Genomic DNA, 17,728 nt, shown 5'->3' with positions numbered 1-17,728 from the left:
CGTTCTTATTAAAGAACGCGGCACGTACAGTGTAGGCGGTGGAAAGGAAAAACGACTTTATGAGTAAAACGTTCACTCCTCTTCAAGATGAAATAGAAAATGACTATATTGGGTTGAAGAAAGAATTTCAACTCCCCCATACCACCTGGGGTCCTTTCAAATCTGATTAGAGGTCAGCATACACTGTTAATGTTTAAAAAAAAAAAAAAAAAAAAAAAAATTTCCAAATGCGCTGTTTATATTAAATAAGAGATTAAATTAAAATCACACGTGAATAAGTTTGAACATGATAAGTACGTATGGTGGTGACGGATGTAAACAGCTAAACAGTTAGTGTCTATCATAGGAGTCACTCTGGCGCTGAAGCGAACACTTTGGAGCGTTATGGAGTCAACACCTTAGAGTGACACAAATTTTTATGAACTGCTCAATGGTGTGAGAGTTCTGAAGTAGCCAGCTACAAATCATCCTCCTCCTACCACTTCCTGTCGTCTTCGTTGTTGTTTCCGCCAGTAGTAACATCCAACTCTTGAGCACATGACTCACATGATGTGAAAAAAGTGTTTCTATTGCAGTTTTGTGAAATAAATCTATTTCCATACAGCTGAAAAATCACCTGATGCAAGCACGTTTTATCAAAAATATTTCTAGAAATTCTAGCTTTTCCATTGAAAAAAATTTATTTCCCTAATTCCAATTTGCGCAATTTTAAGGTGAATTGTGCTTTTTACCTCCAGTTCTTCCATTCTCAGGTTTTCCCATGATCACTATCCTCACTCCGGTATAAAGCAGATCATTTTGGTAACAGGACCCACCGCCATGATTCATCAGCCCTCTGTCACTTACAGGATGATCCGTTTCTCTTATCGGCAGCCACTCTGTGTGTTTTCTACGCCTCCATTCGAGCTACCTTTGTGTCTGGAAATAGCACAAATTATCTTCCCTGGTTCCACTTGTTATTTATTCAGGCTCGTTCTGCAGCTCATCTCTTTATGCCGCTCCTTGGCGGGCATTTACAGAGCAGGAAATAAAGGACAATTATAGAACAAAACCTGAAACCAGAAAAATGTAATCCTGCTTCTGCATGTTTATTTCTGTGTGTCCTACATAATGATGTAAAAATATGCAGCAATTTGGATTGAACTATAACTTCTTTGCTATTTTAAGTAACAATTACAGTCTTCGATGTATTGTAGCCCCTAGATTATAAAGTAATTTGCTGGGGTAGAAGTGGTGAATAATTGTGAAGTTGAAGCAAAATGCCAAATGCTTTTCAACACTTTTGTTACAAATAAAAAGCCCTTCCTAAATTGCAGTTTCTACTCTTATTGGGTATGTCTGTAATCCTTCATGCTCATGACAGATGTTATGTCATGTTTATATGTCATAGAGCTATCAGTTCCACTTTATTTGATGGGCTGTGTCAGACTAACATGACATATAAACATGACATAACATCTGTCATGAGCATGAAGGAGTCTTTATGAATGTTTACGACTGTTGTCATGAAGTGTCATTTAGTAAACGACATTTTAATACAAAGCTGCATTAAAAGTGCCACTTTCACATTATACCAACTTCAAGAACAATCCTGTTCTTGAAGTTGGTAACGACGGTTTAGATCTTTGCTGCTCAGCCAGTCAGAGAGAAACGTGGACCAATGCTGCTTGTCCCAGTCTGGTTGGAGGCCAATCAAGCAGAGCCGGTGACTGACTGGATGTCAGTATTTATCAGCTACCAGGTGCATTCGATTAACAGCCCATCTACCTGCTTCCTGAAAAGAACAAAAACAAACAAATAGTGGACTAGAGACACCTACTGGACAGGAGGGGATTGTCACACAAGAAGGAATTTTCATGGCTTATCATCTGACATTTTCATGGCATCTGACCTCATTGTCCTTTTCTACAGGTGTTGCATGTTAAGTGGAGTTAGTGATGCTCTCAGGTTATCCTGCCAAAGTCGACCAGCAGTTGGTTGCTTGAAGCTCTTTCCCTCCAGGAAGGTGCGTTGTCCAATTGATACCTGTAATTTTTATGGCCATTAAAGTCTATGAATCGCTCTTGGTCTGACCCCGCCCTGAAGCCTTTATGCCATGTGAGACCCCACCAGAGATGAAACTCACAGACAGCCAAGACTTCAAGACCATAGGGGTACTCAAACCCCTCCACCACGTTAAGGTGGCGATTCTGCGAAGGGGAGGAAACCAGCAGATTGCATCAAAGCTTTATATCAATGCAATCCCCCATCCTGAGCAAGCACGGGGCGACAGTGGAGAGGAAACACTCCCCTTTCAAAGGAAGAGACCTCTAGCAGAACCAGGCTCAGGGTGGGCGGCCGTCTGCTTCGACCGGCTGGGGTTGGAGAGGACAGGAAAGTGGACAAGACAAACAAAACATACAGTGGAGCTCTGGCTCTGATGGAAGAACAGACCTGAAAATGACAAAGATCATGTTAGTGGTAGAACATTACAAAAACATATGAGGTTTGTTGTGTCTGGTGCCCGTCTAATGTCTGGATTTGATGAAAGACAAGAAATGGAAGAAAAGGGACAGGAGAGAAAGTGAGACAGGATGGAGTGAACAATGGAAATGTGACAACTGACAAGCAAAAACAATATACATTGCACAAATACATATGTAAACTGGAGCACCCAGAGAAAACCTATAGTTCAAACAATTCCTTGCACTTCAGGATTATTAATGACGTCTTGAAAATTTGGTCAGCTGTGAAACGAATTTCTTTATTTTGGCCTGGGAATAACTGGGAGTTTTACCGTTTCTTTTCAGCATTTCTCAGAGAGCTGCACAGATTTGGCGTTCAGTGAGGGAATTCTGACCGGCATGATATTACTAACTCTCTGACGACTCAAACGTCTGGAAATATTGCTGCTTTTGTCGTCATGTTTGTCAGCAGTATACACCGTTCTTCCCACACTGGACTTGGAGCTGCTATTTCCTGGTTCTTCTGCTGGCAGACTCTTCCAAACTTCATAATAAATGGACTGTTTTTGTTCCTGAAGCTGGGATATTTTATTTTCACGTCCAGACACTCTTTCTAATTCAATTAAGGTAATCATTTCTTTCCTTTCAAGGTCACGGAGTTCCTTTTTCTCCTGCTGTTTCCGTTTTATCTGCGAATCCCACGAATCAGTCATAGACTTGGTAGCTGCAGCTTTTTTCTCTTTCTCCATCTTTTGACGGTTTTGCTCTGCAGCTACCTGATGTTTCATTTCTTTCAGTAACTTACCTTCTGTAAAAGCCCTTTTATTTGCTTCTTTCTTCCTTAGGACTGACAGTTGGTCGTATACTATTTTCTTATTGAGTTCACGACTTCTGTCCTTGTCAGAAATGTTATGGTCTAAGACCGATTCGTGCTGACCAGCTCTTCCTTGGTCAGTTGCATTGTCCCGTGTCTTCTGATTTTGTTGGAGGTCCTTCTTCTGTCTGCTTTCCTCAGCTTGATAACCAGGAAGAACTCCTTGCCTTCCAATCTTGTCCGTTTCATTCTTCTGTTTTTGTTTACATTCATATCTGGCAGCCAATTTATCAGCCAGAGGGTTTTTCTTTTGAGTTTTCACTTGCTGACCTATTTCAAGTAAAATTTGGTCACCCTTCTCCTTGGCAAAGCTGTTACAAAGCTGTTTTTGTAAACGGGCATCATCTGCAGCTTCTTTCTTCAAAATATCTTCTAAACTGTCATTCATACTTTTCTTCACGTCTTCTGTGTTTGGCTCAGACTCGTCATCTCTCAAAAATATCTGGTTTTTCACTATTTTCTGTTTCCTGATGTCAATTGCCTCGATCTGATGCAGTCTATCTGATTCCATGATGACAGCCATATGTTGCCTTTCAATTTCAGCCATTTCCTTCTTCTGTTGTTTATCTTCAATTTGAGAATTCAATGTGTCGGCCAGAGACTTTTTCATATTGGCTTTCCTTTCTCTCTCCTGTTCTTCTCGTAACTTTTGGCCTAACTGCAGCTCAGCCCTCTCTTTGCAACGCTTTTCCTCCAAAAGTACAAAGTCAGCAGCTTCTTTCTTTTTTATATTATCCAGATTGTCATAAACAGTCTTCTGACGATCCTCTAGAGCAGGGGTGTCAAACTCCAGTCCTCGAGGGCCGGTATCCTGCAACCTTTAGATGTGCCTCTGCTGCACCACACCTGAACAGAATAATTAGGTCATTAGCAAGGCTCTGGAGAACAGATCTACACAAGGAGGAGGTGATTAAGCAATTTCATTCCAGTGTTTTGTACCTGTGGCACATCTAAAAACTGCTGGACAGCGGCCCTCGAGGACTGGAGTTTGACACCTGTGCTCTAGAGATTGGACCTTTTCAGGAACCCTCATCTCACGCTCGTCTTGTGCAAACTCTGACGTGGACTCAGTCTTGTCCTGTGTGCTGAGTTGCTGCTGCTACTTAGTTTCCTCAATTTGTTGCAGCCTTTCTGCTTCTATCAAGTAACAAGATCCTTGCATTTTAGCCTTGTCCATTTCCATCTTCTTTTGCCGTTGATATTCCACTTGACTATCCCAGGCATCAGTCAAAGACTTTTGCATTTCAATTTTCTTTTCCCTCTCCTGTTTCTCACGTAACATTTGGAGAAACGCTCGCCTAGCGATTTCGTTATTTATCTTTTCCTGCTCTAAAACCTCTTTGAAAATTTCATTTCTCTTTATTTCCTCCAGATTTTCATAGGCCATCTGGTTACGTCTGTCTTGAAATTTATCCTTTTTAGGAACTCTTCTCTCCCTCTTTTGATGAATATTTTCCGTTTGAATACCAACACTAGCACTCTTGTTTTTATAGGCCGTCTTCTTGAAACTCTCTTGAAATGTGCCATCACTAGAGCTGTTACATTTATGCCTTTGCTTTACAATTTCTTCTGTTGGATTTTTTGTAACTTTTATAGCGATTTTCTGGTGTCTTTCTTCTCTTGAAAGATGACAGGACTTTTTATGCCATTTGTCATGTTTGTCTTTGGGTGCTTTTTCTCTCTCTGTATCAATTGGATCTAATTTCATAAGTTCCCGTATTTGAGCCTCTTCCATTGCCTTGTTCTGTCTCTTTCTCAAAATTTCCACGTCTCGTTCGTAAGCAGTTTGCGCTTTTGGTTTCGGTTTCTTTTGTTGAGCTTTCCAAATTATTGCTTCATCTTTTTCTTTTATCTCCTGTTTGAAGCGCAATTCATTTTCCAGATCAATCATTTTCTTCATGTCATACATCTCGTCCATACCTGAAGGGAGATCTGATATATATCCTGAGCTTGTGCTAACATCTGAATCGGTTTTGACGCAATATTCCTGTTTCTCATCTGTCTTTGTCGATTGATGTCTCTTCTGGTTTTCTGCATCTCTTGTAAATTTAGGTATATTTGAAATAAAGGTCTCTAAAGAACAATCCTGTTCTTGAAGTAGGTAAGGGCGGTTCAGATCTTCATTCACTTCTGTCGTTGTCTTTAGCCAAGGGATAACCTTCTTGAGTAATCGACTGGTATCCATCTTCTGTTTCTTTCTTACGCTGGAAAAAATTGGTTCGCTGTAAGTAAGTCTGGTAAAAGTAAGTTCGGTGCTACACCTCTGGTTCTAGAACACAAGTGACAAGATATTCAAGAGGTTTCAGAGCTGATGTCAGAATCAATGACACAAAGCATTTGATCTCAGTGACATCATCAGTTAGGTAGAAGTGTAAGGTTGGTTGCTATTGCTATGGTAACCAGGAAAAGCTCTGAAGTGATTCACGCTTTCTAGTAAAAGAGACGTTTCTAACCATCAAAACATTTCTAAATAAACTCATTCACCATAGCTGCCATAACTATGCAGATGACACACAGCTTTACATTACGATGTCACCCGGAGACTCAGAACTCATCCAATCTCTGAACAGATGCTTAGAACAGATAAATGTGTGGATGTGCCAACACTTCCTCCAGCTGAACAAAAACAAAACTGAAGTCATTATTTTTGGACCGAAAGAGGAACGATCTAGAGTCAGTGTACAGCTTCAGTTATTACAACTAAAAATCAGCGATCAGGCCAGAAACCTGGGGGTAGTGATGGACTCTGACCTGAACTTTCAGAGCCACATAAAGACAGTTACAAAGTCGGCCTTCTATCACCTAAAGAACATTTCCAGGGTTAAAGGACTAATGTCTCAGCCAGATCTAGAGAAACTCATCCATGGGTTTATCTTCTGTTGTATTAATTACTGCAACAGCGTCTTCACAGGTCTGTCCAACAAATCAATCAAACAGCTACAGCTGATCCAGAATGCTGCTTCTCGCATTCTCACTAAAACCAGGAAGATAGAGCACATAACACCAGTTTTAAAGTCTCTCCACTGGCTCCCTGTCGCTCAAAGAATAGACTTTAAAATACTGTTGTTAGTTTATAAATCACTGAATGGTTTAGCACCACAATACATTAAAGATCTGCTGCTGTTGTATCAACCTTCCAGAACTCTCAGGTCTTCTGGTTCTGGTCTGCTCTGCATCCCCAGAACCAGAACCAAACGAGGAGAAGCGGCATTTAGCATCTATGCACCAAAAATCTGGAACAAACGTCCAGAAAACTGTAAAACAGCTGAAACACTGACTTCCTTTAAATCTCAACTAAAAACCCACTTGTTTAGAGTTGTATTTGAAACGTAATCAATTGCAAATTTATTGACAGAATCTGACTTGATGTTGTTGATTCTATGTTGCATTGTGTTTTTGTGTTTGATTTGATGTAAAGCTCTTTGAAATGTGCTATATAAATAAAGTTTGATTTGATTTTGATTTGATTCATATTGAGACAAATGAAACTTTTTCCAACAATTTAGACTAGCTTCAGCCAGTGTGGCTGTACTTGATACAGATTTAAACACAATCACCTGGTTTCCCATTAAATCTGCTCAACAATGTTTTCCTCATCAAAAGAGGTTTTTGATCAGGAACCTAACAGTAGTTTCTCATTTCTTTTGTTGGCCGCTATGTAAGCCACGCCCTAAAGTCGGCGTTCCCACTGTGCTGTTTCGTTCAAACTTAGCTTTGTGCACATGGGCTCTATGTGTGTGAAAACCACCTGTGTTTATGTGTGTATGAGTCTGCAAAGAGCCGAGAGATGGAGGAAAACAGAATTATTTATTCCTGACGCTCTCTTCCAAGTGACCTGCACAAGTTTTGACTCTCCACTGAAGACTCCATCAACAGTCTTCATGTTTTTTTCCCACAAATTCAGCCTGATACAGAAAACTTCTCAGAAACAACTGATGGTGAAGCATTCTGGAGGGATGAACGCATGGGCGTAGGTTTGGGTATGGAACGTCGTGACATGTCACGACCAATATTCAAGGGATATAAAATAGTCCCGACCAATTTTTGCCATATTCATTTTTAAAAAACCATATGTATTTTTTAACAAAAACAAAATAAACGAAAATCTACATTGATTAGTTTAATATTTCAATATACTACGCAGTGGTAGCATTCCTTTAAAAATTCGCTGTTATGAATTATGACGACCCATGCCGCTATTGGCTCAAAGAACGTGGATCTACGTTCTTTGATTGGCTGAAACGGGCGACGGCCAGCTGGACACACGCGGAACGGAAGCTTGGTCCATGGTGCTGAAAGTGAACGCGTCTCCTTCTGAGTTTGACATTTATTATGAGTCTCCAAGACCATGTCGCCATCAAAAGAGAAAAGGACGACAGACATTAGAAGTTATTTCGCTACCTCGGCTGTGAGGGGGTTATTAAGCCAATGTGGTGCCCCCCCTCCCCTCCCCCACTGGTCAATAATGGTCGGTGCAGGTGGGAGGGGACGGGGTGTCGGTATATATCAGCTACCCGGTGCATTCGATTAACAGCCCATCTACCTGCTTCCTGAAAAGAACAAAAACAAACAAATAGTGGACTAGAGACACCTACTGGACAGGAGGGGATTGTCACACAAGAAGGAATTTTCATGACTTATCATCTGACATTTTCATGGCATCTGACCTCGTTGTCCTTTTCTACAGGTGTTGCATGTTAAGTGGAGTTAGTGATGCTCTCAGGTTATCCTGCCAAAGTCGACCAGCAGTTGGTTGCTTGAAGCTCTTTCCCTCCAGGAAGGTGCGTTGTCCAATTGATACCTGTAATTTTTATGGCCATTAAAGTCTATGAATCGCTCTTGGTCTGACCCCGCCCTGAAGCCTTTATGCCATGTGAGACTCCACCAGAGATGAAACTCACAGACAGCCAAGACTTCAAGACCATAGGGGTACTCAAACCCCTCCACCACGTTAAGGTGGCGATTCTGCGAAGGGGAGGAAACCAGCAGATTGCATCAAAGCTTTATATCAATGCAATCCCCCATCCTGAGCAAGCACGGGGCGACAGTGGAGAGGAAACACTCCCCTTTCAAAGGAAGAGACCTCTAGCAGAACCAGGCTCAGGGTGGGCGGCCGTCTGCTTCGACCGGCTGGGGTTGGAGAGGACAGGAAAGTGGACAAGACAAACAAAACATACAGTGGAGCTCTGGCTCTGATGGAAGAACAGACCTGAAAATGACAAAGATCATGTTAGTGGTAGAACATTACAAAAACATATGAGGTTTGTTGTGTCTGGTGCCCGACTAATGTCTGGATTTGATGAAAGACAAGAAATGGAAGAAAAGGGACAGGAGAGAAAGTGAGACAGGATGGAGTGAACAATGGAAATGTGACAACTGACAAGCAAAAACAATATACATTGCACAAAATACATATGTAAACTACAAATTCAAGGATACTTTGTTCCTCATTTTCTCGGCTGCTCTGTATCTTTTTGTGCATGTAACTATGTGATAGTGCTTGTGGTTGTGTCCTAACTCATTTACTTAATGTGAAATCTACATTTTTATTGTTAAAGACAGTTATCAACAACATGAATGTAGGCTATTCCTACGGAACCCATGCCCCATAGACGCATCTGACCCAGTACAGACTCTAAAGGACAGGAACAACAACTAAAAGCCAACAACAAAACAGGTGATTAAAGTCATCCGACAATGCCCCATCCTACCATAGAATAAGGACTTCCTACCACATGCCTACCAAGACCACTACCCTATAAAAGGGGCACACCAATGACAGCACAGGAAGCCACCTTAAACAATCCATAGCACAGATCCTGGAAACTCCAGGAAATCTAGTCATTTAAAGTTATTTGAAATGCCATCATATAAACTTGTAATTCAAAGTTTAAAGAAAACAGATTAAAATGTTTTGGGGATTCTTAAACCACTGCTGCTAAGTTTTTGTGTGCAATGGATAATAAGTGGAATAAAACCTAAACATTGTAGTACAATATATCCCAAAGACAATTTTGCACACTCTATATCATCTAAGGATGATGCAGAATATCCACCTAAAACACGTGTTTTATTTTTTCAAGAGGATGAAAAATAGATCACCAAGAAAAATCTCACTGATCTCTACTTCAACTAAAGGACCCTTTTACATCTAATGGGAAGAAAGGAGCATAAACCTATTAATCTCAATTTCACCCAGCAAAATCTACGAAACTCCAATTATGCTATTAAACACCCATGGCCATAGATGAGGTCATGAATCCTAAAAATCTCAGTTCAAACATAGTCCCTCCAGCATGTCCAGGGTCTTCCTCGAGGCCTCCTCCCTTTGGGACGTGCCCAGAACCCCTCACCAGGGAGGCGTCCAGGAGGCATCTGAACCAGATGCCTGAGCCACCTCAACTGGCTCCTCTCGACGTGGAGGAGCAGCGGCTCTACTCTGAGTCCCTCCTGGATGAGTGAGCATCTCACCCTATCTCTAAAGGAGAACCCAGACACCCAACGGAGAAAATCCATTTCGGCTGCTTGTATCCGCGACCTGGTTCTTTTGGTCATGACCCCAAAGCTCATGACCATAGATGAGGGTGAGAACGTAGATCAACTGGTAAATAGAGCTTTGCCATTTGACTCAGCTCTCTTTTCACCACGACAGACCAGTACAGTGCCCGCCTCTGCAGACGTTGCTCCAATCTGCCTGTCGATCTCCCGCTCCCTTCTTCCCTCATTCGTGACCAAGATCCCGAGATACTTAAACTCCTCCACTTGGGGCAGGACATCCCCCCGACCCGGAGAAGGCACTCTACCGTTTTCCGGCTCCAGTACCCTCTCGTTCCGGGGCAAACCCCAATGTACAGGCACCGAGATGGGGGGCAACAAGTATGCCCTCTCCTGCCCAGTGCCTCTCACCGAGGGCAACTCCAGAGTGGAAGGACATCCAGCCCCTCTCAAGGAGACTGGTTCCAGAACCAGAGCCATGCGTCAAGGTGAGACCAACTATTTCTAGCTGGAACCTCTTAACCTCAGACACTAGCTCTGGCTCCTTCCCCACCAGAGAGGTGACATTCCACGTCCCAAGAGCCAGCTTCTGCTACCGAGGATCGGAACCTGTCCTTTAACCCTAAACCTTAATCCTCATCCCAAATTAGACTAAACTAACTACCAACAAAAAATGTTAAATGTTGTATCGTAATGTTTGTGTGATGTGTAGTTTACAAAAACCATGGATGATTGAGCAGTTCTTGCAGCGTGGGACGCTCCTCTGGGTCTGTCATCAGGCACCTAGTCAGAATATCCTGGCAGTCTGGAGGGTCAAAGGTCAAAGTGCAACAACAGTTAGAGCTGTGGACAGAGGACAGATTTATATATGCTATGAGAAGATATAATATAATGTTTGTCTCACTTTTGGAAAGCTTCTTGCTGATCTTCAGCTTCTTTTTGAGAAATTTGTTTGTCTCAAAATTCTTATAATGGAGAACTTCAAACAAGATCACTCCCAGTTGCCACACTGTTGTGGGTCCAGCAGAATATTTCTTTTGTGTGCAATATTCTGGTGATCGAAGAGCATGGGTCCCTAGAAAATGTGTCAGAATTAAGAGAGTCAGAAAGAAGAACAGTAAAAAGAATCTTTGATTTCTCAGAACTGATAGAAAGAAGTGGGATATCGTACCTTGGAAGATGGTAAATTTCCTTCCACGGTCAAAGCGGCTCAGACCGAAGTCTATGAGATAGGCTCGTAGGCCTTCTGAGCTCCTCTCAATAAGGACATTTTCCGCTTTAATATCTCTGTGGAAGATGTTTGCATCCTGAAGTTGAATCGATGCTTCCACCAGCTGTTTCAAGATGATCTGAAAGACAAAAATGATTTGAAGCTCATAATTCTGCAGATTGATGTTGGACTTCAGTGAGAAATACATTGACTTGTAAAGATTTTCATTTTCATATGGATTTTTTTCACATTACACCCACACACTTCAATGTTTGTAGAGACATTATGAGATGCATTAGCATAAAGTTTTACAAAATTGTTTTACGGAGTGAATATTGCACTGTATTTCATTCCTCTGATTTTATCATATTCACGATGAAACAAAATCCCCAACTGAAGCAGTAACTGACAATATTTAAAAAATCCACTCGAATTTCCATCCAGCAGCTTACCTTGGCCTCCTCCTCAGTTAAACAACCTTCATGGTCATCAAGGTAGACATTGAGGTCCTGTGAAGGCATGGGTCTCTCCATCACTATGAGCAGCTCCTCCTCCAGTTCATACCAGTCCAGCAGGGACACTGTGGCTAACCGCCCTGATGAACTGGTAGTCCGATTCTGAAGCTTCATCATGATGGCCACCTCCAACGCCATCTGCCTACCGTTCTCATCCTGAAACATCAAAGCAAACAGGAGAAACCCACAATGCATCTGGAATCCGATAGGACTTAAAGTCAGTCCTAGATGCTGTTGTTCACTTACCTTGTGTTTGTACACCATGTCATTTCGAATGTGTTTGATGGCCACCTATACAATAGAAACCAAAGATTGCTCAGCAATGGGAATGTCCTTAAAGGAAATGTTCATATTTTCTGAAGTTGCTTGACGTTGAGTTATCAGTGTTTTGACTATTATGGTGAGTTCACACCAAACGCTTTTTGATTGTCAGGCACGTTTGGTTTACATTCAAAGTCTATGCGTAGGTGTGTCGAGGGCTGTTGCGTGTCCACCGTCCAGCGCAACGTGATTTGAACCGTTTGGAGGTTTTGACACGTCAAGAGCGTCCGATGCACCTCCACATGGATTTAAAATGTAAACCAGCGAAACGCAAGATATGTCAAGCGTCTGCATTCAAAGTGCACACGCGTTGAACTTGAAGCGTCGGACGCCTATTTGATGTGTGGAATGCATTTGTTGTGAATGCACCATTAGAATCGAAAGAAAATTTAGCTGTCTAGTTTGGTCTTTCCAAAATCAAATTTAAAACTACAAGAACTGAAAATGTTCACAGTTGTGCAATTCTAGTATTTATTAGTAAATATTACGCATCTGCACCTTTATCCTTAAAGTCTCATTGGTCAATGAAATAATTTATCTAATATAGTCTTACTTTACAGATCTGAACGTTTTCAGTTTGAGATGTTATTAGCTAAAATCACCTGAAACAGAGTCTGACTAGCCATTAGACTTTCACCACTATGAGGATATTAACTCTTTATTTACAAACTTTGACTCCTACTGACCACAGTTAGAAGAACTATTACTGATAACTTCACAGAGCCTCATTTTAAGTATTCCAAATACACCTACAGGTAATTTATCCACTTCTCGATATCCAGCAAACACAGATCCATAGCCTCCTTTTCCCAGCAGATGCAACTCAGTATATTTTTCCTGGAATTCAGCTAAACACATGAACACATCTTTAAATTTCATAAAGCATCAGAATAAACTCTGTTCACTAATGTTATCTTAGATCTAATTATCACCACACCTTAAGTCTCTCTAACAAATGCTTATATTACAATTCTATTGAGACTTAACCTCTGACCTCTTTGGGAATCCACTTCTTCTTTTGTCTTCCTGGTCTTCTTCCTTCTATTCCTCAGCTGTGGTTTCTCAATGTCCTTGTCCTCCCTCTTCAGATTCCTCTTCCGTAAATCGCCTATTCCTGAGCTGCAAAGTTCCAGGTTGGAGCTGCTGGACTCTAATATTGAAAAAAAACAACACAGAAACAGCATGAGTGTTTTAATAATATATTCCATAAGAGAAAAACATCCCAACAGAAACATAAGACTTATAGTGATGTGTAAAAACACTTGTCCTCTTGCTTTTGCACATTTTGTCACATTACAACCACAAAACTTAGAGTATTTTACTGGGATTTTATAAGAAAGACCAATATAATGTAAAGCACAACTTTCAAGTGCTAAGCATATATTTATAAATGTAGATCTGAAAACTTGCAGCATGGAACTGTATTCAGCCTCCCTCTGTTTAAAGAACCACTTTTTGCTGCAACATCAGATGATAATCTTTTGAAGTTTTTCTCAATCAGTTTTGAATAATCAGATATATTCAAACCTTGCAACAGATTATCAATCTGATATTTGTATGGACTATGACTAGGCAATTATAGGGTCATGTTTTGGAATGATGTCCAGTCTTTTCAGTCACACATATGCTTTTATCTATCATTTTGGTCTGTCAACATGCAGAAGAGAAAATTAACAGACATTTCACCAAAGTAGCCAACCTGTGCTGATGTCCACTGGCTCTTTGGTTACGACCTGCTGCTGGAGCCCCTTATTCTTCCTCTTAGCTGGTGTTAGAGATCCTTCTCCTTCTTCTGTTATTTTCCTCCTCAGTCTCCTCACAATCCTCTTCTGGTCCTGGTGGCTTTTGGATGGTCCGAACATCTTAGAAACCCTGGTCCATTTTCGGCGGTTTTCTTTTTTAACCCTTTTCCTTCTCTTTGGTCTGCTGTCTTCAATAGCCTCAGCACACTGTGGCATCATGCTGCTGCTGTTGATTTCTAAAGTAAGAGATGTTGGGAATAAATAGTGATTATTTATTACATCTTTGGTCTGTCACTATAAGCCAATTAACAATTAGTTTCATCAAAGCAGCCAACCTATGAGGATGTCCACTGAGGAGGAAGACTCTCTGGTTGAAACCTGCTCTTGGAGTTCTTCCTTCCTGCACTTGGCCGGTGTTGAACCTTCTTCTTTTCCTTCTGTCAGTTTCCTCTTCAGTATCCTCCTGGTTCTGATCTCGTCCTGACAGATTCTTGAGGTTCCGGCGATCTCAGAGGTCCTGATACTTTTTCTGTGGATCTCATCTCCAGAATTTCTCCTTTTATTTGGTCTGCAGTCCTCAGCAGACTCACCAATTTGTAGCATTATGCTACTGCTTGTCCCTAAAAAAACAAAATTGAGGAAAATTTGTAATTTCTTTTTACAGTTTGGTCTGACATTTTGGTCTGTCAACATACAGAAAAGAAAATGAACATTAGTTTGATCAAAGCAGCCAACCTATGAGGATGTCCACTGAGGAGGAAGACTCTCTGGTTGGAACCTGCTCCTGGAGTTCTTCCTTCCTACACTTGGCCGGCGTTGAACCTTCTTCTTCTTCCATCATCTTCCTCTTCAGTGTCTTACTGGTCCTTATCTGGTCCTGGCAGATTTGTGAGGTTCCAGCGATCTCAGAGGTCCTGATTCTTTTTCTTTGACTCTCACAGTCCTCAGCAGATTCTGTACATTGTGATGTCATAATGCCGCTTCGCTCTATATTGAGAAATATTGTGGAAAATTAATGATTGTTTAGAGTGCATGTTTAGTATTTCTGAATCACCTCACAGACTGATATCTGATCAGGGACTTTATTACATAAACTGTTGAACATTTAACTCATTTTCATACAAATTCATGTTTCTATGAGAAGCCGACAGAGATTGACACATTTCAATGTTCCTAACCAATGGAAGTTAATAAAACAGAATTTCTGAGCAATAAAAACTCAAACTCTCTTAACTATACATCAAGACGTTTATAAGACTGTTATTAAGTGTTTAAAATGACCTAAATTTTTTAGATCCACAACACTTTAAAACATTATTTTTTTTCTACTATCTTCTACTCTTTAAATTGCAGAATTAAGTTAAAAATCAATTCAAGATTAATGAACTTAAAACAAGTTTAAACAACTTGTCTCTTGTTGTTAAATCAATGGCATGAACTTTCGTTTCTTAATTAAAATCAATATAATTTTCTTGTTGACTTCAGTTACATTTTCAACGCAGTAGGCAGACTTTCATTTTCAAGTTAAACCACCTTCAAATATTTTACAGTATAACTTTCCAAAAAACTGAAACATAAACTTGTCTTGATAAGTAAGAGTGAAACTCAAACTCATTACCTTTTGTTCTCCTCAAGGCTTGGCTTTTACGATTCTGTTCAGATTCTTTGTCCATCTTTGTTTTTGGAGATTTCAGTGTAAATTTATTCACTACAAGACAAAGCAGGTTGAACTCTGAAAGTTACGTCTCACTCTATCTGAGATTTCTGACGAACTGAGCTCAAACAGAATGTTGGGTTCTGAACCCAACCAGTGTGACATCAGGAAAAACATTCCAAACTTTGGGTCACAAATGTTAGAATGGAAGTGATGATGCCTAGTAACCTTCTGACTTAAACCAAAACAAACATACAGAACAGAAAAATCCCCCAAAACAAATAAAAGTAATATATTTTCTGTTAGTTTTCCAGGAAAGAGTTTGAGGAATGAATCCCAAATATTGGAGCCACACAAAGCTCTTCATTAATTTTTATTTTCTTCACAATCTTAAGAGCTTCAGCTGCTATTTATAGCATTTTTATTAATCAAAAACGATTCAAAGCAGCAACTTATAGCATTTCCAAATAAAATTTTATTTGACAGGCAGGCTTACACTACCGGTGTCCGACCCTTTTGCCATCAGTGCCAAATATGTTCATAATAAAAGAATGCAAATAAGCCAAAAGAAAATATTTTTATATTTTAGAATTTTCTTTTTCATCTTACCTGAACTGAAAACAACACACATAATAGTACCGTAGTTTTGGAGTGCACCTTACTATAAGCCGCATCTGCAGTGTTTAAAAAAAAAAAAAAAAAACTGGAAACGTGCATTCATACGCTGTACCAGTCATAAACCGTTGATATCTCTGCTGCTCTCGGATTTTCACATGGACCCAGCAGAGCACTGCACAGGGGCGGATCTAGAAAAATTATCTAGTTTTGTTACAGTATACAGAGTGACTAGTGGGCCAGTAGAGAAGTTCACTGCACTATTTGTATGCAGTTGACCACTCATTTCAGGTAATTGAAATGAGTATAAAAAAGTACGCAGAAACACCAAAACCTAACATTCAGTCTGTTACATTATGTTGTCAGGCTTTATGTCTATATTGTGATATTAATACATTTTCATCTGAACACAGTGGTGGTTCATTAGCTGATTTAAACACCTGCTTTACTGATGACTTGGTGTGAGGGTTGTCCTCTATTAGCACAGCACATGTTAAGGTTGCCGAAGTCAGTAGCAGGCTAGCAACAGTTAGGCTAGCTTAACTTACCCACTGCTCCTTTTCTCAATATTTTCTTTAATCTAAAACTTTTTCTTACCTGTTAAACCCATGAACCTTGTTACGTTTAACGATCAGTGTTGAATTAACAGCAAAACATTGGGTCCTTTTTTCAGACTCTTTGAGTGATTGTGGTATTTTCCGGACTAAGTACCGATATTCTTGATTCAATGGACAGCAATGGCGCATGCGTGGCGATTCGTTCACGCGGAGTTAACATGCTTCCTCCAATACTACTAGATCGATAGGCCTTAGTGACTTAAAAGCTGCATCATGTGAACTTCTTGTGTGGTTTCCATGATGAAACAGATCTAAGAAATTTCTCTGTCGAGCCTGCTGCCAGCATGTGCTTGTTCTAAATAAAAATTAGCTCTTTCTTCTTTGATTTCCAATTTTGACTTAGTGGCGCAGCACTAAAACTCCAGTTTTAGGAGTGCAGCGCCCCTGAATAGGGTTGTCACCCATCCCGTAAAATACGGAGTCGTCCCATATTTGGCCATTAAATGTGTGTCTTAATTAGAACCGATAACTGTTCGATAGACACGCCTATCATATGTAACGGGTGGCATCAATGAATTTCCGGAAGTCATTCAGTCAGGTTTCAATGAGATATTTTTTTTATTCTGGGGAAGAAGAGTAAAACTAATCAACCACCTCTTCAACTCCTTCTCCCTGCACTCCAGCCACACAGCAGCGCGGAACAACGCTCTCTACTAACATTTCTTTTTCTCTGATTCAACAAAAGTCAACAATAAAAAGAAATCTTCTCACAAACACCATAAACTAAAACCAAGAGGAGAAAACGCCACCTGGTGGCCACAGCAACACAATACAGTGGGAGAGAGTTAAATAAAAAGAGATAAAAAGTATAACTTAAAATAAAAATACATACCTGGGGAAGAAGAGTAAAACAAATTAACCACATCTTCAACTCCTTCTCCCTGGACTCCAGTCCTACAGGGGGGAAAAAAAGCAATGTTCAACCTAGCTGTGCTGAACTAGCAACGGTTGTTCGCGCCAAAATTTTAAAAAAGGAAATTATAATAAAACTGTTTATAAAAACCCACAATGACGGTCAAAATTGCAAAATAACACACTAAGAAACAATAATAAACAACTTATGGTAGAGACCTCTACATAAACAACATACATACAGAAAAACAAACATATATCGCAACAGCGAACTTTCCTCTGACTTACCCACAGCAGCGCGGAAAATCGCTCTGAGGGAAAAGGAGGGAGCGGAGGAGTTACTAGGACTGGAATGAACTACGGAAGCCAAGGAGACACAAACGAGGCAG

At 40.5% G+C, this 17,728-nt stretch overlaps 1 protein-coding gene across 2 annotated transcripts; it reads right to left on the bottom strand.

Annotated features, from left to right (window-relative positions):
- Positions 1-9,988: 9,988 nt before the first annotated feature.
- Positions 9,989-17,352, bottom strand: LOC122822993 (serine/threonine-protein kinase 33-like). 2 transcript variants are annotated; one of them, XM_044102167.1, is made up of 12 exons: positions 17,320-17,352; positions 15,220-15,309; positions 14,337-14,588; positions 13,937-14,221; positions 13,559-13,837; positions 12,854-13,009; positions 12,613-12,707; positions 11,785-11,829; positions 11,476-11,694; positions 10,985-11,162; positions 10,718-10,888; positions 9,989-10,618 (listed from the first exon to the last, which is right to left on the bottom strand). In XM_044102167.1, exons 2-12 carry the CDS (start codon positions 15,272-15,274, stop codon positions 10,527-10,529), a joined length of 1,827 nt encoding a protein of 608 aa, XP_043958102.1. In that variant the 5' UTR covers positions 15,275-15,309; positions 17,320-17,352; the 3' UTR covers positions 9,989-10,526. The 2 variants fall into 2 exon arrangements, with proteins under 2 accessions (XP_043958102.1, XP_043958103.1); XM_044102168.1 differs by lacking the exon at positions 17,320-17,352 and having other exon boundaries at positions 15,220-15,330.
- Positions 17,353-17,728: the final 376 nt, after the last annotated feature.

The sequence above is a fragment of the Gambusia affinis genome, linkage group LG20, assembly GCF_019740435.1.
Source record: "Gambusia affinis linkage group LG20, SWU_Gaff_1.0, whole genome shotgun sequence".
Classification (NCBI taxonomy): Eukaryota; Metazoa; Chordata; class Actinopteri; order Cyprinodontiformes; family Poeciliidae; genus Gambusia; species Gambusia affinis.
This window is presented reverse-complemented; position numbering and strand designations above follow the sequence as displayed.